Source organism: Aulonocara sp. 'chitande type north' Nkhata Bay, linkage group LG23 (genome assembly GCF_057382095.1).
Source record: "Aulonocara sp. 'chitande type north' Nkhata Bay isolate Kocher_YH1m ecotype deep benthic linkage group LG23, A_spYH_male_GT1.1, whole genome shotgun sequence".
Classification (NCBI taxonomy): Eukaryota; Metazoa; Chordata; class Actinopteri; order Cichliformes; family Cichlidae; genus Aulonocara; species Aulonocara sp. 'chitande type north' Nkhata Bay.
In genome coordinates, this window is record NC_141365.1 from 18,950,624 (window position 1) to 18,976,674 (window position 26,051).

Sequence of the window (26,051 nt, forward strand, 5' to 3'; positions counted from 1 at the left end):
CTTTCTGAATGTTCCCTTGAATGTTGTTGCTGCGTATGGCCCACATGTGGTACAGTTAGTGGGAAGAGAGAGAGAGGTATTCTGGAGTAAGTTTAGTGATGTTGTAGAGGCTGGGGATTGGAGCAGAAACTTGTATACATGCAGGTGAAGGAACAGTGGCGATGAGGACAGATAGTGGTGGATTTGGGGAAATGATCAAAATGGCTGGGGTGAACAAATACTTTAGGAAGAGGGTGGAACATGAAGTGAAATAAGAGTGGAGGCAGGTTCACACAGGTGGACTACATCTTGTGCAGAAGGTTGAATGTCAAAGCAAGACAAGACTGCAAGGTTCTCATCAGAGAATGTAAGTAAGCAGCATCAGATGGTAAACTGTAGCATGAATTTGCATGTGAAGAAGAGGAAGGAGAGCAAGTTGACAAAGGAAGAATATTCCCCAAAAGTTGATTCTGTTGATCTGGATGTAGAGTTTACGAACAATTAAAACTCTACGGCCACTGTTAAAACATTTCATACACAGTAAAGTCATAGTTATGAGCCATAAGTATTGATAAAATAGACATGATTACAGAAACCTGATTACAACAGGATGATTATGTTAGTTTAAGTGAGTCAACTCCCCGAGTTACTCACTGTCACAATCCTCAAAGCACAGGCTGAGGAAGAGGAGTTGTAGCAATCCTTCACTGTAGCTTATCAGCCAACCAAAAACCCAGACCGAGTTAAACTCTTAGTGTGTGAAGAAGATAGTGATTTAATATGGTAATTATTGTTTATTAGTAGCCACATTATTTATTAGATGTACAACTATAAGCCCCACACTTATCCGCACATGTCGTTGTTGTCATGTTGTCATCAGGAACAGCCTCCACAGACACTGAGTGCTCTGACTGCAGCAGTGGAACATTTTCAAATGGAACATTTCACTCCTGTCAGCAACACACACAGTAAGTGAAGCTTCAGAGACACATGTGCAACATCTGTACACTGTCTCTAACAGTGTCCCTCTGTCCTTCCAGATGTCACTCACTCAACCTTCAGCAGATAACAGCAGGAACATCTGCAGCTGATGCTCAGTGTGGAGAAAAAAGTAATCATATGACACTGGTTGTCATTATCACTGTGATGCTCTCAGTAGTTGTCATTATTGCTGCAGTGTTATTACTACGACATTACAAAATGAAGGGGTTTTGGAGTGTAAATACAGGTGAGGATTATGAAACAAAGAAATTGTTCTTTTTTTACTAGATCATAATCATTTTTGACAGTGATTTTATTTTTTTTTATAGATTTTGTTTAATTACAGTCTCAAACAGTTAAGACTGTGTGTTTGTGTCTTTCTCAGTGTTCATTGTATCAGATGTAAACAATGTGTTATCTAAAAAATTTTCTTTTTTTTTCTTTTTCTTTTTCTTTAATGGACCAAAAAGAAGATGTTGTAAAATGATGACATCCGAAGGTAAGACAGTGAGTTGCTGAGTGAGTGAGCTGCACTGATTTCTCTACAGATGTATCAGAGCTTTAATCACATGTGCTTCTCTCCTCAGTGTGGACCATCATGAAGGACAATAGACAGGAAACGATCGGCTCTCTGCAGAATAAACCTGTCCTAGAAGGAGGACGGTGACAGGTTGTGTTTGCAGTGGACAGAAATAAAGAAGCTGAGCGTCCTGCATCGCTCTGGTCTGGATTATGATGATTCATAATTCAGTTCAGGTGCTTCACAAACAAAAGCAATTCCTTTGAAAATCATCAAATACAAGGACTGCACTGAAAACAAGTGAGAATTCAGCCAACTTCAGTAATTCTCAAAACATGGCTGCTGGTTAGTTTTCCACCTGTGTTTACGTCCAAAGATCTACACATCTGTATGTTTCAGCTTTGTCCTTCTGTCACAACATTGTTCATCTTCATCTTAACTTCCTGCTAGCTTCTATCATGGTTAAAGCTCATGAGTCATCGGGACATCCAACAATGATGGTGTTACTGGAGCTGAGTGAAGTTTGATGGCTTTATTATCCACGCTGTGACACATGGCAGCTGTCACAGCAGAACACATGAAGTCAGCAGGTGTGTTTAAATTCAGGCTCTGCTTCATCTGAAGGTCGATTACATCACACCAAGGCGACGAAGCCCATCCAGAATCCGAGGCTCCTACAAACGTGTCCTCCTCCTCCCTAGATTTGAAGGACAAGTCGGTCCACCCGATCCCAGGATTCATTGCAGCGTGGTAGTGGAACATATATTTTGGTCCAGAGATGGAGCAGCACTCTCTCTCTGAGTCTCTGATGCTGTTTTATGTTTAAGTCTGGCTTCAGTTCAATCTAATTTAGCTGCTATGACATCAGAGAGTGTAGGGAAGGAACAGCCACACCCACAGGTGACATCATGCAGTTTGTGTTTTCACCTTCAGAGGACGACAAATCAACACAGACAGAGAGCTGCATTCAGACTTTCCAGCCATCAGTAATAACTTCAAAAATAATCATCAGTGTTTCAGCAGTTATGATATCAGAGATAATCTAGATATGTGTGACAATACTGAACATGACACATGACACACGACACAAATCATGTGATCCACTCTGACTGCACCTTCATTCATGACTTCAACATGTTGAAATGAGCTTTGAAGAAACATTTAGTGAAATAAAGCTTTCATCACAGGATTAATGGGAGCACCAGTTGAACTTTGTACTAACAACATTTTGAATAACAGTTTGAATAAAGCTCAGGTGTTGAAGATACTCACTGATTGAATGGTTGTTTTCAGCTCTGCTCCCAGTCTTTACTGGTGAAGATAGAAGGTGTGACTGGATCTATAGACAGAGAGACAGAAAAGCATGCTGAATATTTGAAGCTTTGCAGTAGAAATGTTTATATTTTAAATACAACAGAGCTGATGTGGGATCAGTGTGTTCACACCTGCAGATACAAGGTTTCATGTCTTCACACGTCAACATTTGAACATTACTCTGACTTAGACTCAGTCTGAGCAGCCAGAGAACATATTTTCACATATCAATACACACAGAGATGAGCCCCTCCCACCTGTCCTTCTCCAGGTGGAGTCCCACCTCCTTACAGGAAGCAGCTCACCTGTGTGTCTGTGTTTAGTGTCCAGGTGTGGAGTGGAGCTTGTTGTTCGTGTGTGTGTTTGAAGAAACTGTAAGTTTGCTTTGTTTCCTCTTTTAACAGTTTGGTTTTATGAACTTTACTGTTTGTTTCTGCTCTCTAGTGTTTGGAGCAGATGTTCAGCTCTTATTTCAGGACAAACTTTGGATCACTCTTGTGTTTGAAGACTAATCCACATCATTTTAGATTATTGATTGACTGGAATCCACACTGGTTATCCGTCAGTAACTTTGCAACAGTTACTGACAGTATATATCGATCTGTATGAAACTTTAGACCCATCAGACTCTAATCAGTAATCTGATAGAACATTGTTCTTCCCTTTAACTAGAAAAAGTCAGATAAAATCAGTTTGTTCTTAAGAAGTCAACATTCAGGTCTTACTAAAGCAATGTTGAGAAAACAAGAAACAAAGAAGCTCCAGCTCAGTTCAGGATCACTGCAAGGAATCTCAGAATAAAAAAATATATTCTCACAAAAACCACAAACATTAACAGCATGTTTTAAACCCTGGAGGCTGTGACTTACATCATGGATAATGTGTGTAAAAGACTATGAACTTGTCGACTTTTCCACGTCTTTGTGTTGTTGTCATGTTCACTTGTTCTTAATAAGTGGATTTGGAGTTTTCTTCTTTAGCATTTGAAGGTTTTAATCATTAATAGTTGGTCAGAGTGTGGTCACTTGTGTTTCTCTCTATTTTGAGGTCCCAAGTCTCTGAATTTTTTTTTAACGCTTTGAAATTTTGCTACTTTTGAACTGTTTCCAGTCTCAATGAAGGCTCGCATTAAGTGAATCACGTCTTTAGAGTAACGTCTCAAACACATTCATGCCTCTCCCTCCATAAATGAAGAACATGTAAGATGTAAAGTGCAGAACCTAACTGTAATACTTTTGAAAAAGTCTTATGAAACCAGAGGCTCCCTGAATCTTTGCACCCTCGGTCTGTGCTCTGTGGGAAACTTAATTATTCTGTAAAAAGACTGTTTTAGAGCAGCCATACTCATGTAAAGGTTAACATCTCCACACAAGATACAACATGAATCAGTACTAGTTATCTGATGTCAGAGTCCTTATATACCAGGCACTCAGTATGTTCAAATTCAGTTGAGGATGTTCAGATGTTCAGATCTAAACCACTTTAACAAAGACTGCACAGTTGTGTCCAGAAGCTCAGGTCTGAGTCTGTCTCAGACCTTGTTGTCAGCAGAGCTGAGGAACTACAGAGCATCAACAGTCTGATCCAGACTGTTGATGCTTTCCTTTAACAATGACTCAGGATAATTCATGAAAACAGAAAATTGGATTTAAAAGTAGAAGGAACAGACTAGAAAGCTGTTTCAAACAATCAAACAGTTTCTCTACTGATAGCTGATGATTGACAAGTCACAGAAACTTGTCAAGCTGGTAGAACAGAACAGGAAGTGAGACATTTCTTATTTACTTTAAGTAAAAAAAATCTGATAAATAATGTGGATTACTGAGTAAATAAACTTCTGATGTATGTTAGTGTTTTTACAGCTCTGTTAAATAACCTGTTGTTACTGCTGATGCATCCCAAAGATCAGATGTGCTGCAAACTGAAACTATGCTGCATGCAGTTACCTGTTTTTCCAGTTTAAATTTTTATGAAGATTATTTCCTTGTCTGAAAACACCGCCTATCATACAAAGCATTTTTGTTTCTCACGAATATGATGGAAGACAGAGGAAGAAACTAACGCTTCTTCTCACCTGACTGTGTTCCTGTTACAAACATTATAGGGATATTATACAAATTGCTGTAGTTTATAATATAGCTTTTAAACATTTATTTATGCCTGTGTCCCTGAATTAATTTGATAATCATGTGAAGAACTTGTTGTCTACACATGAATTATGGTCTATTAATAAAGTCGAGACTATTAATTCTGATGTTATTATAGGCGATCTGTCAGCTTTCTGTTCAGCTTCCTTCTCTCACCCCAACACAGCAGATGGCGGCGCTCCCTGAGCCAGGCTCTGCTGGAGGTTTCTTCCTGTAAGAAGGGAGTTTTCCCTTCCGCCTTTTACCAAAGCGCTTGCTCATATGATTGATTGAGGGGGGGAGGGGGGGTGTATTACTGTAGCCGTCTTTACCTTACTACAGAAACAACTTTTGGTTTGTTGTTTTTGCTATAGAAATAAAATTGAACTGAACTGGTGCTGTCAATATAGAAACAGTTTGTTCTCATAGTTCCTACTGAAAGTAATATAAGTGTGAAACGTTGCTTTAAAAAAGGATTTAAAGCTAAACAAATGACTTTTAGCTCAGTGTTGCTAAACAGTGTATTTTAACCCAAACCATGATGATGAAATAGAAATCACAGAAACTCTGTCTGCTCTCTTCTGGTGTGTTCAGAGAGCAGGGAGGGTTCTCTGTTTGAGTTAGGATTAAGACTGTGTTGGTCAATCGCTTGAATCTTCTGTGCCGTTTAATAAAAAAACAAACAAACCCCAAAACAACTACAGGATATAATAAAAATCATTTCTCACATACTTGACTCCTCTGCTCAGCAGTATCAGAGCTCTTTTCTTGTTTTCTACTTTCTTGGCTTCCCGTCATGAAGCAACTGCCATCTTGTTTTTTCTTCCATATCTAGTGTCTGTTCTCCATTTTAGAGAATGTAAAGCTGCTGAACCTGTTTTCATGTTAGTGTCTGTAGCATCCTTTGAAACAGCATTTCTACAGTGTAGCACTGAATCGGTTCACTAAACAGGTTCAGAGGAATAACTGGAATATTTCCCAAACAGAGAGAGCCTGAAGAGATTTTTATACCCAGTGTACACTGTTTCTACTTTGAAATATACAATTTTTTGTGCTTTTTAATTACACAAGATAAAATCTTTTGTTTTTTGGATTCCAATAAATTTTACTAAATCTTCTATTTGCAAAATAAAACCAATAAAGGCTCAACTACAGCTTAAAGCCAGTGACAATAAATAGGTTTCAAAGAGTTATTAAGTTGCTGTCAGATTAGGGAGCTCTAATGTGAAAGGACAAGTTAAATATTAGGAACCACCATCGAAGAGACTCACCTCTGCTTTTGAGCTCAGATCTATAAATGTCTAAAATTAGTTGGTTCATAGACTTCAGGGTCATGTTAAGACTGGCAGGCTGTAAACGTTCGGTTAGGTACAGTGGCACCAAACCATCTCTGCACAGACAGCATGCTAACACAAAGCTAGCCAGGAACACAGAGTGATGTCAAATCTGAGTCTCTGGAGCACAGCAGCCAGAGCCTGAACTACAACTGATGAGCAGTCAGGCTGCAGCCTCCTTTTCTACCTGTTCATGTTTCTAAAGTAGAAACACTGTGGTGATCGCTTTGATCATAGAGCTCAGACCAAGAGAAAGTGATCTGTGTTGGTGTGTGGGGCTGTAGTCTGTAGGTTTATATTGTTTAATTGTGAGACAGTTTCAGGTCATTTATGGAGACGTGAAAATAGTGTAACAAGTACAGGAGCAAAATACTCCACCGAGTGGTTAGGTAACATTTAAAGAAACTTTAAAGAAAAATAGCCAGTAATATGTAAGACATTACTTTCTTTTTGAGTAACCACCCTAACATATCATGTGAACTTTATTCTGACTCAGAGTCAGTCTGAGCAGTCAGACAGCATATTTTAGGAGTGAACACATGAAGGTGTGGCCTGCCTACACATACACACACACACACACACACACTGAGAGACAAGAACCCGCAGTTAAATGGTTCAGGGTAGACACACTGGTCCACGGTGTCTCTTACATGCTTTGCCTTAATATGGGATTGGAAAGTGAATCCTTCTCTAAAGCTTGATGCTCGTGTCAACACTGTGGTAAACAAGTTGAAAGAACGATCAAGCCTCTTATAAACGCATCCTTGAAATAATAACACATTCTTTTGTTACTTCTTGTCTCGATTAGTTTTCTTTTTATCAGAATCAGCGAGGCCTCTGTTGCTCGTCTACATTTGATGCAAAACACTGGTGCTTGATTTTTATCTGGTGCAAGTGAAGAGCACCTGAGTTCAGTGTCAGCTTACCGTTAACGACTTTGCTTGTTTGTGAATATATTTTAAAATCATTTTTGTTGGCCTTTAAGTCTCTTAATGGTTGTCCCTATTTTATCTGTGTGAGCTGCAGCACCTTTATGTCCCACCTTGTACTCCCAGGTCAGCATACCAGATGTTTTTACTTGTTTCAAAGACACAATGTAAACTGAGAGAGATTTCACAGCTGTGGCGCAAAAATTGTGGAATGATTTGCCGTTGATGTCCAGCTCCTTCAATCCCTGTTTTGTAAATCTTATTTTTTTAAATCACGCTTTTACTCCGAACCTATAACTCAGTGTGAGATGTTGTCTGTGATCTTAAGTTACTTTTTATTTTGCCTTTTATTGTTCAAATTCTTTAACTCCTGTATCTGTATCTTTACATTCTGGTTTTTATGTTATTGTACAGCATTGTTGCTGTTTTTAAATGCTCTATAAATAAAGTGGTATTCCAAACTTACAAACACAAAGTGTGTGGAACAAGAACAACACACACACACGTACACAAGTTAAGAAAGGATCCTGTTTCTCTTGCTTCATTCTTTAAATCATTATAGATTGACTGGAATCAAAAAGTTTGATGAACAGCTCATGTTTGATTTCTTCACACAGCTGGACCAACGAGGCCGAGTGTGTCTGCCATTTTCTGTAAGTGTGTGATCAGAGTCTGGGAATCATACTAAACACACTGAATGAGCTCGACTGGAGAGACTCTGAGCCTTTATATTTACAGGGACAGCAGGAGATAGAGAGTGGACTTTTTGAATGATTATTCCTTACAAATGTATCTTAGATAAAGATCAAACGTGTCGGCTTCTGATTAAAAATACTACGCCACAAACTGTTGGCTCTGTTCCAACAGGAACCAGCGTTAGAAAACACATAAGGTTAGTATAGTTCACTGAAACTAAACTCAAAAGTAAAATTAGATCTGAGAAAACATTTTTAACTAACTAAAATTATAATAAAAAGTAAACTTAAAAAGATTACAACTAAATAAACTAACTGAAATTAAATTATTGGGGTAATATCCTTCGTTTTAGGTTTTATAGTTTGTTAAAAATCAATACTTACCTTATGAGGCTTTAAGAGACATAGTTACTTAGACTTTGGATGTCTCCATGACTGAGAGTCACAGCTTTCAAAAGGTTCTGTTTTTATTATAAAATCTGTACTGATTTTCTTTAGTCTAGCCTCTGACATACACAATTAATCTGCCTTCTCCATCTTCCTTTGGTTTGCTGTCTACATTAATCCTGAACTCACAGTGACAAAATATCACGTGTTATTTTTCTCATTACCAGTAAATCAAAGGAGAATTTCAGTTGATGTGCACATGAATGGTTTGTGTTTCCTCTGTAGGTGAAGGTAGAAAGTGTGCGTGAGCTGATGTGGATGTGAATTCAGCAGCATGGATCAGTGTGAGGACAGAGAGGAGGGAGTCCCTCCCTCTAAAACCACTCTGTGTGGGGAACATGAGAGCCAGACCAAAGCTCAGAGGTGAGATGACCATCTCTAACTGTCCATGACTCTTCTCCATGTCACAGCTCAGCACTCACATCACTGCTCCATCATTATTCACAGGAAGAAACGAGGAACTAAACAGAAACATGAACCTGGACCCAGCTGTGTGTCCTTACAGAGTGACCGGTCAAAGGATTTTTATATTAAGTTTAAAGCAGACCACTGTTCTTCTGCAGAGAGGTAATGTGAGGCTGAGTGTATATTTTGTCCAATCACTGATAAATAGTGAGATGCACTTCCTTTTTTTTTTTTTTTTCATTTTAAATAAATAAATAAAGCAGCAAACTATTTCTCCAGCCTAAATGATGGTCTTCTAAGTTTGTGACACACCATTTCCTCTACAGCTTATGAGTTATCTGCTGTAGGCTATGTGTTTGAGAATTATACCACAGAGTCAAGTACTTCTGATTTGAGGCTCTATTTTTCACAGGAGCTACAGTATCCAGTGTCATACATAGTAAGGAGGCAAAATCATTAACAAGATAATCGACCTCTGTTGGCGTAGCGTTCAAGTAGCTGCTCTGCTCTATGTTGGTACAGGGCACTGAAGAAGATAACAGTGGGTTGATTATATTCTTAAACTCAGTTACAGCACTTTCAGAAAGACACATTCTGTGATGAAGTCTACTCCCTGCTGCTGTGTAATCAGTTATTGTAAGTGGAAATGTTATCAGGAAATGATCAGACAAGAGAGGGTTGTTAAAGATTTATTTAAGTTAACCTATTCATCCTGATGCAACCAGGTCTCTGTAAGGCCGAATGAAACGAATATCTTCATATCTTCTATATTCAATCATATACTAACAGGGACTCAAAAGATTATTAAACATCAGAGACCTAATAATACACATTTAACTGTTTTACTCAGTTCCGGATACTCTTGTTTTGTTGTTGTTGTTGTTTTTACTATATATATGCTTAAATAGTATTTGGATGACTTGGACTCCTCCCAGAGCATCAGCAAACCATCTTTGAGCATGGGGTTTGGGGGAGATGACAGGAGGAGAGAAGCAGCATAGAAACATACAAGACTGTACTCTGGTTCCTGCTCTCAGTTTTATGTCATCACGTTTCATAATAATCTGTAAAGCCCTCGTCGTTTTCTGGACATCACTCAGACAGACATTAGTTTCAAGAGAACATGTCACCACTGGTCTGACTGGGAAGGGACCCAAACTTGTTACACACCAATTAAATATTACTTTTGAAGACCTCAGATTGACAGTTTAATTGCAGTTTTGCCAAATCTGTGTTTATCCTTAGACATCAGTTTAACATTTAGTGTTTCCTGCTCTGAGCCCAAGAATACATTTGGCTGTGGTCGCTGCAGCTTCATATTCCTAAGAATGGTTAATAGAATAGTTGGTGGTATACTGCAGGCTTCTGTTTAGGGCTATGCTTCCACCTCAGAGTCACCTATGTGGTCTAATTCCCCTGCTGTTTGAGATATTTTGCTGATGGACAGCTAAAAGTCACATTTATACCGTAATAACAGAGAGACTTGTGAGGTGTGTATTAGGACTGACAGATACATTTATGGTGCAGTTGTCAGATCTCTTTGCATTTTAACTTTATCTTTGATGTATCTACTTTCAAGATACTGTCTATAAATGCACCAAAACTAGATGTGTCAGAGATCATCTGCATACTAAATGTTTGAGATCCTGAAATATGACCACACCAGACATTTAACAAATAAATTGTCATGATTCGGCTGTGTGGCAGGCAGGCGAAGGACCCAAACGCAAACTCACGGAGACGAAACGTAAACTCAAAAACACAGCTTTAATGCTGGCATAAAGTGAAACACAAAAAACAGTACTAAACTTAAACTGGGGAGACTAAAGCACGAGGAACCACAGGGAAAAATCACACAGCTATGAGGGAGACTACGACACTGACAAAGAGAAACACAGGGCTTAAATACACAGAGGGATAACGAGGGAATGAGACACAGAAGGAGAGCACAGCTGGGAGTAATCAGGCTGGACGAGACAGAGACTCAAAACTAGAAACACTCACATGAGGCATGGACCTACAAAGTAAAACAGGAAAGATCACACAGAGACGCGAACTTGACACAGTGGAGACAGCAACTAAGAAACACAGAGACATAAACCATAAGGCAGAGGACTCTAAGAACCGAAAGACACAGAGGGGAAATCAAACATGCAGACACAGACTTACACAGAACAGAGGGGACACAGAGAAACATGAAGGGCAAGGGATCGAAACTAGAAACCATAAAATAACTCACAAGTACAATATTACAAACATCACAAGGAACTAAAAACGCTGGGTCAGGGGACCCAGGACCATGACATAAATCATTACTGCAGTGCTTAACTATAAATTTCAACATTCGTGTTTTATATGACACATCTTAAAAACATGCCTAATTTAGATTGCCATGCACTTACAATGTTATTAGTTAAACTTAAAAAGATAACACTAACATTGGTCAAGATATCCAGGAGCAGGTCTAGAAAAATTTTGTTAGGGTGGCAAGGAAATCAAATAAGGTTGCAAACACATGTACAGATATTACATTCTGTAATATGCATTATATATTGTTAAAATACATCAAATGAAATAAGTATACATGTTTCATATAATCATAGTCTATAACTTTTTATTTTCTTTAGCCCACATAATTAAACATTTCAGTTACATAAAACATGTTAAATCTTTATTTTATCTTTATTTTATGCACTCTATGGTCTATATAATAAATAAGTATGAAGCCCAATAAGTATAACATCCAGAAAGCTACACATCATTCATTAACAAATACACATCTAACTTAGGTTTCACACTCTTTCCTTGATTTGAAAGAATGAAATTGTTACATGTTTACATTTATACAAAATGTCAGAAATCTGCACTCTTCATACACAAATGTTCAGCCAAAAATTGAAAACTAATTTTTCATGATTGATTATAACTTGTTATTTTTGACTACTTTTGATTTTAGGAGAAGGAGGCACTCACACAAGCTCCCACTACCCACTAGCTTGTAGTTTTTGTTGTTTTTTGTTTTGTGTTGTTTATTTAATTCGTTTTCAGATGTTCATAAAGAAAAGCTGGTTACATCAATTCATCCCTTATGTTCCAATACAGCCACCAGGCTGCGCTAGCTTTGGGGAGGAAGGAGTCACTGAGTTTAATAAAAGCAGAGGAGGGGGGCTCTGTGTGCTTTTTGTGCTTACACAACAATTAGTGTAGCAACAGCAAGACTATTATCCAACTTTGGTCATGATTTGAAAGCACTTTAAGTGCTCAGTTAGTGCTCATCCCTAGACTAGGAGTCAGACAGGGTATCATCAGAGCTCCGGGTGTTTTATTTTTCTTGAAAAATCCAGAGGACTAGCAACATTTTAGGTTTTAATGTTTTGTTGTATTATTTTGACTCTTTGATTCCTCCACAGAGTGGACCAAGAGAACTCAGAGGTTCCCAGTGGTCAGTCTGCCCATCAGCATCAAACACACCTGGACTCCATATTTATGGTGTGTACATGTACAACAACTACTTTTACATCTGTTCTGTTCGGTTGTCTCCATGCTGGGCACCTGGGTTCTGATTTAGAACATAAAGGTTTTTTTTTTAACAGAACGTTAATGGTCAGAATGGTATGTTGTAAGGCTAGCTTTAAAGACAGGGAGAGAATTAATGTTGTGAATGTGCTGTGGTAGTGTGTCCTAAAGATGAGTGGCCACTGAGCTAAAAGCTCCAAAGCCCATCATGGTTTGGTGAGTAGATGGTAAAATAACAGTAGCAAAGGAGGAGGATCTAAGTGTAGAGGAAGGTGTGAGAATATGCAGAACACAAGAGATGTAGAAGGGGGATTTTTTTGAGGGACTTGAAAGTAAAAAGCAGAATCTTAAAATGAATGAGATATTTTACAGAAACCCAGATGTTGAAGGACGGCAAGAATTTGTTCTATGGAAAGCATTGTGGCAATGACACAAGCACTTGCATTTTGCACAAGCTGAAGTCTTTGGAGAAGTTTCTGTGGTAAAGGAACAACACTGACAACTCTGCCAGCTTATGATCTGAGAGTTTTCAACTGCACATACTAATTATGATCTGAGAGATACAATGTAAACCATTCATGGGAGTTGCAAACAGATCACTGTATCACAGACAGAGCCCAGATCAAGGAGTACAAGTATGGCTAACACCCAGAGTAAGCCACCATTAGAAAATATTTTGTGATTTTGTCCAGGGCTGTCTCTGCACTGTGAAGTGGCCTAAAAATCCAGACTGAAATCATTCAAATAGATCAATAGATAGGAGTAAATCTGTACAGCAACAGAGTTTTCTAGAATTTTTGAAAGAAAATAAATTACCATTTGGATGGAACTGGAATTATTACTATTTTAAGAGGTAGAGGGGAAAATATGCATGTTAGGGAAAGGTGAATACTCTCAATTATTAAAGAGAAAGGGGAATGAACAGTGTTTAACCGTGTAGGAAATAGGTCAAGGTGCCAGGTAGAATCAAGATCCTCAGCTGCAGCCACCTCAAAGCAGCATTGTGAAGCTTCCTGGCACATATAAACCTTTATCCAACAGGGCTTGAAATTTCTTGGGGGATTGTGTTTATTGCACATAATTAAACTGGTTCTATTAACGCTAATTTTTCTTATAACCTTTCTTTCTTGCTTCTTTTTCTTCACCCCGCAACTGGTTGAGGTTTTGGGGCTACTGGGTCATTCATAAAGTATTATTTTCCAGATGCTTGAGGACAAAATCATCTCTTTTGTGAAGAACGAGCTGAAGAGGATTCATAGAGATCTCAGGCTAGAAGGCCTAGAAAGCTGCTCACCTGACCGATGTGAGGATGAGTTATTAGAGGGTGAGGATGAAGAGCAGAGTAACAGCAGCAGAGAAGCATTTGTGAAGATAACAGTCGACTTCCTGAAGAGAATGAAGCAGAAGGAGTTGGCTGAGTGCCTGCAGACCAGTGAGAATATTTCTCTAAATATTTATGCTGCTGGATAAATAAAAGCCTTTGCTAATGACTGAAGAAATAAACAAAAATAAATTCAAAATGTGTACACTTAGAAATACTTTATTGATGTATTTTCACTGGTTGGTTCTTTTAGGAACCACAACGAGAAACTTCCAATGGTGTCAGCCCATACTTAAATCTAAGCTGAAGAAGAAGTTCCAATGTGTGTTTGAGGTGATTGCTAAAGCAGGAAACCCAACCCTTCTGAATCAGATCTACACAGAGCTCTACATCACAGAGGGAGGGACTGCAGAGGTCAATGATGAACATGAAGTCAGAAAGATTGAAACAGCATTCAGGAAACAAGACAGACCAGAAACAACAATCAGACAAGAAGACATCTTTAAAGCCTCACCAGGAAGAGATGAACCAATCAGAACAGTGCTGACAAATGGAGTGGCTGGCATTGGGAAAACAGTCTTAACACAGAAGTTCACCCTCGACTGGGCTGAAGACAAAGCCAACCAGGACATCCAGTTCATATTTCCATTCACTTTCAGAGAGCTGAATGTGCTGAAAGAGGAAAAGTTCAGCTTGGTGGAACTTGTTCATCACTTCTTTACTGAAACTAAAGAAGCAGGAATCTGCAGCTTTGAAGACTTCCAGGTTGTGTTCATCTTTGATGGTCTGGATGAGTGTCGAGTTCCTCTGGACTTCCACAAAACTACAATCCTAACTGACCCTAGAAAGTCCACCTCAGTGGATGTGCTGTTGATAAACCTCATCAGAGGGAATCTTCTTCCCTCTGCTCACCTCTGGATAACCACACGACCTGCAGCAGCCAATCAGATTCCCCCTGACTGTGTTGACATGGTGACAGAGGTCAGAGGATTTACTGACCCACAGAAGGAGGAGTACTTAAGGAAGAGATTCAGAGATAGGGAGCAGGCCAGCAGGATCATCTCCCATATCAGGACATCACGAAGTCTCCACATCATGTGCCACATCCCAGTCTTCTGCTGGATCACTGCTACAGTTCTGGAGGATGTGCTGAGAACCACAGAGGGAGGACAGCTGCCTAAGACCCCGACTGAGATGTACATCAACTTCCTGGTGGTTCAGGCCAAAGTGAAGAAGGTCAAGTATGATGAAGGAGCTGAGACAGATCCACACTGGACTCCAGAGAGCAGGAAGATGATTGATTCTCTGGGAAAACTGGCTTTCGATCAGCTGCAGAAAGGAAACTTGATCTTCTATGAATCAGACCTGACAGAGTGTGGCATCGATATCAGAGCAGCCTCAGTATACTCAGGAGTGTTCACACAGATCTTTAAAGAGGAGAGTGGACTGTACCAGGACAAGGTGTTCTGCTTCATCCATCTGAGTGTTCAGGAGTTTCTGGCTGCTCTTCATGTCCACATGACCTTCATCAACTCTGGAATTAATCTAACTGAAGAACAAGAAATGACACCCCAGAAGTCAGAAATCAGACAATCTGGAGAGAAACATTTCTACCAGAGTGCTGTGGACAAGGCCTTACAGAGTCCAAATGGACACCTGGACTTGCTCCTCCGCTTCCTCCTGGGTCTTTCATTGCAGACCAATCAGACTCTCCTACGAGGCCTCCTGACACAGAGAGGACATAGCTCACAGACCAATAAGGAAACAGTCCAGTACATCAAGAGGAAGCTCAGTGAGAATCTGTCTGCAGAGAAAAGCATCAATCTGTTCCACTGTCTGAATGAACTGAATGATTGTTCTCTAGTGGAGGAGATCCAACAGTCCCTGAGTTCAGGAAGTCTCTCAACAGATAAACTGTCTCCTGCTCAGTGGTCAGCTCTGGTCTTCATCTTACTGTCCTCAGGAAAAGAAATGGATGTGTTTGACCTAAAGAAGTACTCTGCTTCAGATGAGGCTCTTCTGAGGCTGCTGCCAGTGGTCAAAGCGTCCAACAAAGCTCTGTAAGTAAACATAACACCCAGTACCACCCAGACCCATAAAATGGACCCACAGCTTTTCTTCAACTCCTCAAAAATATGAATGAATAGAAATGCAAAGAAAATAAAAATCATGATTTTTATTTCATTCTTTTTGCCTATAAAAAGTACATGGGACCATCAAATGTTCTGCTCCTGTAACATTCTCTCATCAGTTTTCAGTCTGATCCTGTCAACTAAATTCTTTCCTTCATTACACAGACAGTTGTAACATTGTTCTTTGTATGTTATGATTAGCCTTGCTGGTATACTACAGCATAATTTGTATCATATGCCCTAGCTTTTGGTTTTCTGTTAAAGGTTCTAAGAATTGTTTTTACTGATTCGGGAAAAAAGTCTTTCTCCACACACTTAATATTGATTGAATTTTTCCCAGTTTTTAAGAAGTTTTTTAATTAGTAATTTTGGTGGAACTTTGCCACTCAGAACTATCTGCACTAACAGCATAATTCAGCCTTCAACATCAAGTACCTCCATGCTCGATTTTTTCAACATAACAACATTGGCCTGATCCTTTCAGGTGTACACAACTCAGGTTGTTTACTCATAATCTTGTCTCCATGTCCAATGCATATAATTAAGTCAGCAAACTGCAACTACTGGAAGGCAGCTTGTATCAAACAGAAGATAAATAAGGAGATGCAACAACATTCAGTTTGTAGTAAAATTTACATTATTTTGAAACCGTATCTAGCAACAAAAGTCCCAGATATTATCATTTGTAAATTATGTTCTCATGTGTAAGTGAGTATTGTTCTATCACTACAAGTACTAGCTCCTTACCTGTTTACAGAGCAAGCTCAAAGTTTTTTTTACAGACTTTAATTTAAGTTGTATTCTTATTTATGAAGTGCACATGCAAATGTTTTTTGTAGCAGCATGACTATAAGCCATTTCATTTGTTCAGATTGTCAGAATGTAACCTCTGCGAGAGAAGCTATGAAGCTCTGTGCTCAGTTCTCAGCTCCCAGTCCTCTAGTCTAGAAGAACTTGACCTGAGTAACAATGACCTGCAAGATTCGGGAGTAAAGCTTCTGTCTGCTGGATTGAGGAGTCCAACTTGTACACTGAAAAGTCTCAGGTCAGGAATGTTTTTTGATGTAGTTTTTTTTTATCAGTATTGAAAAATTGTGTCATATTTGTGTTATTTTATTAGACAAAGACAAATATTATGGAATTCTAAATTGACTTTTTATTTTACATTTCTCTCTATATTACCGTTTTATTTTTTCATTTTTCATTTAATTCAAAAAACAAACAAACTGATAAGTATGAACCTGTGTGTATAACATATTTTTTAATGCAATAGTTGATTCAGAGATTTGGGATATTTTGCATTCACATCATATCAATTTCCTTTGCTTATTACCAACTGTTTGATGCAGGAGTGCATCAAATTTACGTCAAACCTTTAACTTGATGGAAATGACAATTCTAAAAGAGAAGTCAAACATGGGATATCACCAGAGAGTAAAGAAATCGGGACATGAAACAAAAGAAATATACAAGGAAGGTATACTATGATGCTACAGCAAAGGCCAAAGGGAAATATATAGAGTGGTTTCTAGAAATTATAATTTTATTTTGTCTAATCAGTCAGAAATGTTTATTTAACCAACTCTTTCATCAACAAAACTTTCCAGCTTGATTTCGGTCTGTTTTGTAGGTTAATACACAGTATGTTTATAAACTGGAAGTTGGTTACTCATGTTATTCCTAAAACCCTGGTCAAATTGTCTATTTTGGGCTCACCATTCCTTTTGCCTTCTTTTAAACATAAATATCTAAACGTAAATATCTAATATGTAAATAGAAACCTAATTGTGGTTTAAGAAAAAAATGAATTAATAAAACGACAATTGGAATTTTATCACAATACCACATTTAATTACATGTGAACTAGATATGTTTGACACAGAAGTTACAAACATGGCATTTCAAGGTTTACAACACCTTAAAGCAGAGAAAGCATCAAACATCTCATTTCATACTGTGACATACACCTGTTTTTTCAGAGCGTCTGCAAATTAAATTCAAAATGTGACACTAGCACTAAGATGTGTCACCAGCCCTTACCTGTCAATGTCAAATATTCTGTCAGTTATTAGTCCTGTGCTTCTTTTAACTCTCATTGTACTAAAATGTGTAATAAATGTAGCTTGTTAGTAGCTGTTAAATTTTCTGTCCTTAGTGATATGCCCATCAAGGGCCCCCAAAAACAACAAAACAAAAATCAAACAAAACAAAACAAAAAAAACATTGGTTATTGACAATTCTGTTTATAGAAATGTGACTCTAGACATTCCAGGTAACTGAGCCTTGTGCTATATTAACATGATAATAAAATAATATCAGTGAACGGAAATACAAATCTTAGAATAAAAAAAAAATAGACTAATTACACTCAGCTTGAATCTGAATAAAAACAAAGAAAATTAAAAATGCATATCCATTTCCTGTTGCCTACATTTTAGACAGTTACTAAATAGGAAATTGATGTTTGGTTGTAATACAGGCTGTGATCAGCTGACCTGCTGCTCTTTGTGGATGTACACAACTAAATTCAACCAGATGCCAGCAGTTGTTTATTGAGTTGTCCTGGTTGATTTCCATCCTCTACACTGACAGTACACTGTTTATGCTGTCTTTATATTAGACTGTATAAAGTTGGTATGAAGGCGAGATTCAGTCAATGAATCTCAGCATCATCAGCTAAAATTCATATAAGTCTCTGCTACACTTGATATAAGCTAACTCTTACCATGAAACCACAGCCACTGTGCACCAATCACACACTGTTCTTCACTTTAAATACATCACAGTACAGCAAACTAACCTGTTTATCCTGCACTAACCTGCAGAGGATTTCATTCAGCCTTTAAATAGCACAATTACCTCAGTTTGTTTTACAAACTCTCAGTGCGCCCCAGGGTGGCTGTGGCTACAATGTAGCTTGCCATCACCAGTGTGTGAATGGGTGGATGACTGGTTGTGTAAAGCACTTTGGGGTACATAGGGACTAGTAAAGCACTATACAAATACAGGCCATTTTATTTATTTTTTTTACACCATGTTTCACAATATGAAAATACATAAAGTCACACATACAAACTCAATATCTGACTTAAAAACATGAAGACTTATATTTGAGCTTTAAATGAGCAGTTCTTACCTTTAAATCTAAGGCTGAAACGCTGCTTTTGAAATAACATTACAGTTAAAAATAAGTCAATGCCTTCATGCATGCTCTTCTTCAGTAGGGCTAGCTAATCACTGAAGTACAACAAACTCAACTCACAGACACCTGCAGTCATTCCAGTGCTGTGCCAAAAATAAACAAGCAAACAAAACAAAAGAACCCTGTCCTATACACGCCATCTTCTTTTTCGTCTCCTATCTCTTGCATCATCTGCATAAAATCACATAAAATGCACTTCTGTGCACCTTCTTCCATTCTTACACGTCACCCTATGTTTCTCCTTTTGCTTTTCTTGAAGTACATATTCAAATATTCAAAGTCATTTCCATTCCTTTGGAAAATTACACATAACCTATGTCCTTCTGCATTTCTCAAAATTATCATTACCCAACACCTCCTCATCAACGCAGGTCACTTCACCTGTATGTTCACTAAAGTCTGCTCCAATAACCATTCTCTCCCTCTGGGAGGATTGGATTCCAATTTATCCAGCTTACTCCAGAATTTTGGTTTCTCTTCTTACTGAAATCCTAGCTTTGGGGCCTATGCATTAAGGTTCAGCATAACTGAAAACAGAAATGCTGTAGGTGACGTCTGACGCCAGAGACTTGGCAGAAAAAAACTGAATTAAACAAACAAACATAGTATGCATAGTGTAGTGTACGCTGTTAAGTGCCAGGAGGATCGCCATGATTTATACAAGAGGAAAACCAAACAACCTCTGGCAAAGCGGATGGCACAACACAGAAGAGCTAACTTGTCAGGTCAGGACTCTGCAGTCTATTTACACCTATAGGCCAGAAAGGACTGAAGGTCCAGATGAACAGAATTAACCTTTTGGGATATACTTACCTGGATGATTGAGCATGCATCAAAACAATTTTTGAGGCTTAAATTATACCAAACCATTAATGGACAACTAACAACATTTGAAAAATAATTTCTAATACCCTGGAGGACAGCAAGGATAATTTGGAAGGTCTCCAATAATACATTTACTGGTGCTTCTACGCTATAGTCATGAAGAAGGCCCAGAAGTCATCTTCCCCAGCCAAGAACGAGACGTTTTCCAAGAGAAGGCACCTAGCAGGAACAACATGACAGACCAGTAAAGACATCCTGGAATCAATTCCTAAGTAATTTTCCAGCAATAACGCAAGATTGACCCTGGTTGAAATTCTACACAGGGAATTGGAATACATGAGGGAATCTTTGGAATACAGCACACAAGTGGAAACACTCACTGCTGAAAACGCCTTGCTATGAGACTCAGTCAAGTCTCTAACTGAGAATGTCACCGAGGTGAGTAAAAAAACCAAAAAAATAAAATAAAAGAGACCATCATCGATCTCCAGGCCTGTAGCATGAGAGACAACCTGGTGTTTTCAGGCATTTCAGGCCTTCATTAAGACCCATCTAAGCTTCCAGAGGACATTGTGAAGAAAATCTCTGAAAGAATCCATGGGTGCAAAGAGTGCATGCTATTGTGGCAAAATTTGAACATTTTAAGAGAAGGAACTAAAAGTAATGGACTTGAGCATAACTGGCCAGTTTCTTAGAAAGATCCACTACATATATTTCTCCTGCTCTTCCCTACAACATCTATCTTGCCTCAGTCATGTCAATTCATTAAGCCAGTCGTGTCATAGCAGATAAAACACCACCAGTCTTTGTTAAAGTTATTGATTACAGGGTTCTAGTTTTCTCTTTCATCCCTCCAGCTTGCCCCCTTTTCATGTTTTCCGGTTAAGTCACACACAACTTTCTTGGAAGATGAAGTGCTGTTTGTTACTTTTTTCACTCCTTCTTACCCCTACCCTCACCACACTTTCTTGCACCACGTTCACGTTTTTTTTTCCTCTTTACTTGAATAGGAATTTAATTTCCTATTCAATTCCTCGTCATCACACACAGCATTCAACATTAATACACACACAACTATGGGCAAAGTAGGGATAAAGCCAATGACCAGCACATTTCTGCATCAGAGAATAAATGAGTGAGAGCAACAGCAACAACAAAAAACAATAACAAATAAAACAATACTTCTCTGCAGTCTTTACAGATGGCTTGTTGTTTTGTGTGTCTGCAGTCTTTCAGGCTGTCTGATCACAGAGGAAGGCTGTACTTCTCTGACCTCAGCTCTGAGCTGCAACCCTTCCCATCTGAGAGAGCTGGACTTGAGCTACAATCATCCAGGAGACTCAGGAATAAACCTACTTATGGCTGGACTGAAGGATCCACGCTGGAGACTGGACACCCTCAGGTATGGCGAGAATGTCTGATAGAGAAGGAAGAGCTGGAAACATATTCTGTGCTCTGCACGCACTTCCTGTTTGTTTCAGGCAGATGTGACATAAACAATCACATACATGAACATTGTTCATTTGCTTGTAACAGCAACTCTGGTAGCACATTATAACTTGACCTGCAGGTGTAAGTACCCTATAATTAAGTGCAATTTGCAAGTAATAAGTCATGTCTTTTGCAGAAATAATAAAAAAAATAAAAATTGCACTTAGTCGTATATACAGCTCTAACAAGCTTATATGAATCCCTGACAACATCAGGCAGGTGTGTGGGCTAATAAAGTGTCAGCCATGTTAAATGTTTGCGTTTTGCATTCTGGATGAACAGCTTTAGATAGGATAAAAACAGATAAAGAAACAAGGCTGTGAATCGTTTAAGTCTGTATGTGTGACAAAGAGGCAGACAGGAGTAGCTAACATTCAGAAATTGCAGCTTAAATACTGATCTCAGCAGGATTAGTGTATCATACTGTTTATGGGCCATGGTAAAACCAATATTTCATTCTCATTCAGTTGTTTGACAACAATAACTGAAAAAGGTGTACTTGAGAACACATTTACTGTGGATTCAGCTGTGAATGTCGAGTGTCTCAGAAAAATCCAGAGCAGTGTAAAGTAACATAGATAGCATTAGCTGTTTACCTGCTGAAAGAGCATTTCAAATTAGCATTTGCTACTAACCAGAGCAGTTTGATCCATGTATGGATTGAAGTGTATTTTTAAAAATGTTGGACTGTTCCTTTATCAGTGTCTAAAAGTATGCGTATGAGAGTGATGTAATGTCCATGTGTGCATGCTGAAAGAGACTGTGCTGGTCTGACCCCCCTCCTCCTTTCAGGGTGGAGCCTGCTGGAGTCCAATGGTTGACACCAGGTCTGAGGAAGTGTAAGTGTGTTTTTAATGTGATTAATGAAACAAAGCAGTACACATTCAACCATCTTCAAACTGGCACATCACTCCTATACATCTCTGATGGCAAGAGTCATCATGAAAATGTCAATCAATGAACAGATGATGGCTCAATAACTGCAGCTGGATTGTGTTTGTTCTCTCCATCAGATTCCTGTCAACTCACAATCGACACAAACACAGTACACACAAACCTCAAACTGTCTGACAACAACAGGAAAGTAACAGGTGTGAAAGAGGTTCAGTCATATCCTGATCATCCAGACAGATTTGAAGTTTGGTCTCAGCTGTTGTGTAGAGATGGTCTGACCGGTCGCTGTTACTGGGAGGTCGAGTGCAAAGGACACGTTTATATATCAGTAAGTTACAGAAGAATCAGAAGGAAAGGAGACAGTTATGACTGCTTGTTTGGAAACAATGATCATTCCTGGAGTCTCATCTGCTCTGATGATGGGCCTTATTCCACCACTCACAATAAGATATCAGCCCCCATCTCCTCCTCCTCACCCTCTGTCTCTAACAGAGTAGCAGTGTATGTGGACTGTCCTGCTGGCACTCTGTCCTTCTACAGAGTCTCCTCTGAAACTCTGATCCACCTCCACACCTTCAACACCACATTCACTGAAACTCTTTATCCTGGGTTTAGACTTTACTCTTACCCTCCTGGTGCCTCAGTGTGTCTGTGCTCAGTTGAGTGTAAAGAGTCTCATTTTGTTTGAGAAAAACTCTGACTGTTGAACAGATAGTTCAATCTGTACATGTCTGTCTCTTTCACTCAGAAACACGTTTTCAGATTCATGGATTCAATCCATTCATGTTTTAAACTGTTCTAAATGATTCCTTGTAAATGTTTTCCTGTCTTTTTTCCACTTAAAGCGTCACAGTGAATATCAGTATGCTGTATTTCTCTGAAGCTCGGATAACAACCAGCTCTTTTGTATTTTCAACAAGTCTGAGCTTATTATAATGAATCCAAATGATTTTGCTTTCTTAATTTCGTTTTCTCTCCACATGATCTTACAGTTTCACACATTTGTTTGAAGCTACACATTTAAAAATGCTCCAGCCATGTAAATTTAAAAAAATTGGCTTAATAGTTTTTAAGGGAGTTATAACCATAAAATAATTGTGTTTGAGGTATCATAATGCATGTGATTCATTTAATAAATAGCAAGACTGTATATACCATTTGAAACTAGTCTTGTCTTTTTCACAGACACCTTTGAACATGAATATTGTACAGTATGTTGGTAAAAGCATCGTTATAATATTCTTAGAAACATTTAAATATGTCTTTATAACATTCAATATGTCGTCTACCACTTCAGTTTGTATAAAACATTAGAACTGTCACAAAACTTAATGTTAAAGAACCTGGTGGAATTCTTGTAGTGTATTTTAGTCATAGTTTTGTGTCCATGATTCCTTTTACACTATTTGAATTCAAAGTTTTTACTGAAAGACAATGTCAAATCAGGTGAATTTTGAATGACAAGAGTTTAGTTCATTATTTTTGAAGTTAACCCTTTCAAATTTGATTTACCAGGAATAAATATTGAGAGTTAAGCAGTTAAATGCTAATATGAATGTTGGAGTGAGTTTGTTAAAAGTTGTTATTGTTGTGCTTAAAATTGTGAACCTTTTTTTAAACTGCATGATTAAAGATATTCTTCTGTTTTTATTCTCCTCCCCTGGTGGGGGAGGCTATAGCTATAGTGTTCAACTACAGGCACATTCCATGACTCATTTGACTTATTTGGTAAGGAATGTTCACTTCCTGCCCTTTAGGAGCTGACCTTTGCTTGTATATGGTGAACCATTAAACCCACATAGCAAAGTTGGTATGGCCCGGATCTGGCCCACAAAATGTGCTTAGACATGGCCCACATACCGCAAAGAATGACGGCCCTTTGGTGGCCCAGATCTGGTTTGCCAAAGTGGCCCACACATGGGCCAGCACAGGGCCAGTTGCAGACATACTGGTGGTCCTGTGCTGGCCCATGTGTGGATTACCTCTGGCAAGGCTGATGGGGCCGTCATTCTTTGCGGTATGTGGGCCATGTGTAAGTTGTGTGCAGCCACGAGCCAGTTGTAGACACACTGCTGGCGAAGAACAGTTTCAGCTCTGGTCCCAGATGTCAGCCTAATGTGTGCCTTAATCAAGCCATGTAATAACAACATGTGCTAGAACATAATAGTGCAAAAGTAATATGATAAAACACTTCAGACAGTGGATGGACTGATTCTTATACAGCACTTTTCTACTCTCCCGTATTATTCTATACAACATGCCACATACATCCAATCACACACTTTCTCTAAACTGAGTGCTTCCTAACTACAATCATACACATTCACACTCTTGACATGCATCCCTGGAGGAGCCAGGGATCTAACCACTAATCTTCCAATCAGTAGGTGACCTGCTCTACCTCCTGAGCTACAGCCACCCAGTGGTAAACATGAGTAAACCCTCACTAGGTTTTAGATAAAGTGTACACTCACAAACCTGTCGAACCTGCATTTTAAACGTTGGCTACCATAGCAGTATAGTATTGCAACATGGCATTTGGGTCTTCTAACTAAAATCGGAAAATAGGAACATAAACAGTGGCGTCATTGCCAGACCTGGCCCACATCTGGTTGACATACACCCTGCCATGACACCAGTCAGTCAGAAGTGCCAGCTTGATGCCGGATCTGGGCCAGACCGGTTTTCTATGAGCCTGGGCCACATAAACCAAACTACAATTGGGGCAGATGTGGCATGCCATCACATAAACAGTGCCATCTACGCCAGGCCTGGCCCATATCTGGATGACATACCACCTACCATGCCAGAAGTCAGCCAGCAGTGCCAGCTTGACACCAGATCTGGGCCAGACCTGTCTGCTATGCGGGAAGAGGTTAAGCCTTTATACGGGCCAGGGGAGATGACCGTATGATAACTAGGGATGTGGTTAAACGGTTGTAAGCACATATTGTGTAGCAGGAAGTCACGTATACAGAGACACATACACACATGCACACACACACACACACACTTTCACTCACATGCTCGCACGTGCATGCACACACACAATGCCTTAGTTTTTACAACACGTCGCAGAGGTTTTACAGTGGGGGGTTGTGTTAGCTTTGTGAGTGCAACCTCACCTTGGAAGTGAAAACGTACGAGTGCCTCTTCTGTCCTGTTTCCAGTCTCTTGTGGTCTGATTCCAACAGGGTCAAATATTTAGATCCAACAATGGATAGTACCTTGGATAGCTGATCAATAGTGTCACACATCAGTTTGATATCATTGCCGCTACTGGTGGCTGTCAGCATTCATTAAATAAGGTATAACCCACAGAGTTATGTAAATGGCCGAGACAGAATATGTGGCTGTAGAAATTGCTGAGGAAGTTTGCCGTAGAATAAACTTCTATAGTCCTTGTAAAAAGTTTCAACTTCAATCTTTAGAAAGTCTAGAAAGTGAAGGAAATTAGAAAATAAGAGGGTGTGGAGGGTTTAATTCTCATAGCACACTCTGGGGAGGAGAAAGTGTGTTTAAGCAAATAGTATTTCCACTCTCTGATTACATTTGTGAGGCAGTTTCAGCTGCTCAATAATTTAGGGTCATTTCTAAAGTCAAATCTAGAAGGAAAACACTGCTGTGTATGTTGTGATAAGCACACAGGTTTTCAGATGTTTTTTCTTTTTGGCTTCGATTTCTGCCAGCCTTGGAAAAAAACACCCTCAGGGTTTCGATGATTTTGGTTGACTCGAAGCTTTCTGTGAGTTTGTGTCATCAGGTTTGTTCTAAACACTGTCAAACAAAGGTAGAAGCTGCCATGACTTTAGCTTTGATTGGGCTTTACAGTCACAGCTGCAATTGTGAGGCTGGCTGCAGTAATCACTCCCAGTCTGCAGTAGCAGTAAGAGAGTGTGCTGTGCGGATTGATGTGTGGCGAGCCATTTGCACTGACCCG

The 26,051-nt window shown here is 39.1% G+C and overlaps 2 protein-coding genes across 5 annotated transcripts in view; both read left to right on the forward strand.

Moving 5' to 3' along the window:
* The window catches only part of LOC147301524 (tumor necrosis factor receptor superfamily member 14-like), a 62,748-nt gene extending 57,555 nt beyond the window's left edge, over positions 1–5,193 (forward strand). The window contains exons 6-9 of one of the 3 annotated variants that reach the window (XM_086284686.1): positions 860–947; positions 1,020–1,207; positions 1,431–1,459; positions 1,548–5,193. In XM_086284686.1, coding sequence (XP_086140812.1) covers positions 860–947; positions 1,020–1,207; positions 1,431–1,447 — 293 coding nt within the window. In that variant the 3' untranslated portion in view covers positions 1,448–1,459; positions 1,548–5,193. The remainder of the gene's footprint in view (positions 1–859; positions 948–1,019; positions 1,208–1,430; positions 1,460–1,547) is intronic. The other 2 variants (XM_086284684.1, XM_086284685.1) reach the window with 2 other exon arrangements.
* Positions 3,086–23,654, forward strand: LOC147301526 (protein NLRC3-like). Of its 2 annotated transcripts, XM_086284657.1 has the most exons (11): positions 3,125–3,168; positions 7,801–7,836; positions 8,551–8,688; positions 8,773–8,892; positions 12,141–12,219; positions 13,450–13,678; positions 13,821–15,627; positions 16,571–16,744; positions 20,955–21,128; positions 22,010–22,056; positions 22,231–23,654. In XM_086284657.1, the coding sequence occupies exons 3-11, from the start codon at positions 8,600–8,602 to the stop codon at positions 22,797–22,799; spliced, it is 3,288 nt and encodes a 1,095-aa protein (XP_086140783.1). In that variant the 5' UTR covers positions 3,125–3,168; positions 7,801–7,836; positions 8,551–8,599; the 3' UTR covers positions 22,800–23,654. The 2 variants fall into 2 exon arrangements, with proteins under 2 accessions (XP_086140782.1, XP_086140783.1); XM_086284656.1 differs by lacking the exon at positions 7,801–7,836 and having other exon boundaries at positions 3,086–3,168.
* The last annotated feature ends 2,397 nt before the right edge of the window (positions 23,655–26,051 follow it).

Excerpts from the sequence above, each read along its gene's own strand:
- LOC147301526 (XM_086284656.1), top strand. The coding sequence starts at position 8,600 with ATGGATCAGTGTGAGGACAGAGAGGAGGGAGTCCCTCCCTCTAAAACC. Across the intron at positions 8,893-12,140 it reads CACTGTTCTTCTGCAGAGAG|AGTGGACCAAGAGAACTCAG; the intron begins GTAATGTGAGGC and ends ATTCCTCCACAG. Across the intron at positions 16,745-20,954 it reads TGTACACTGAAAAGTCTCAG|TCTTTCAGGCTGTCTGATCA; the intron begins GTCAGGAATGTT and ends GTGTGTCTGCAG.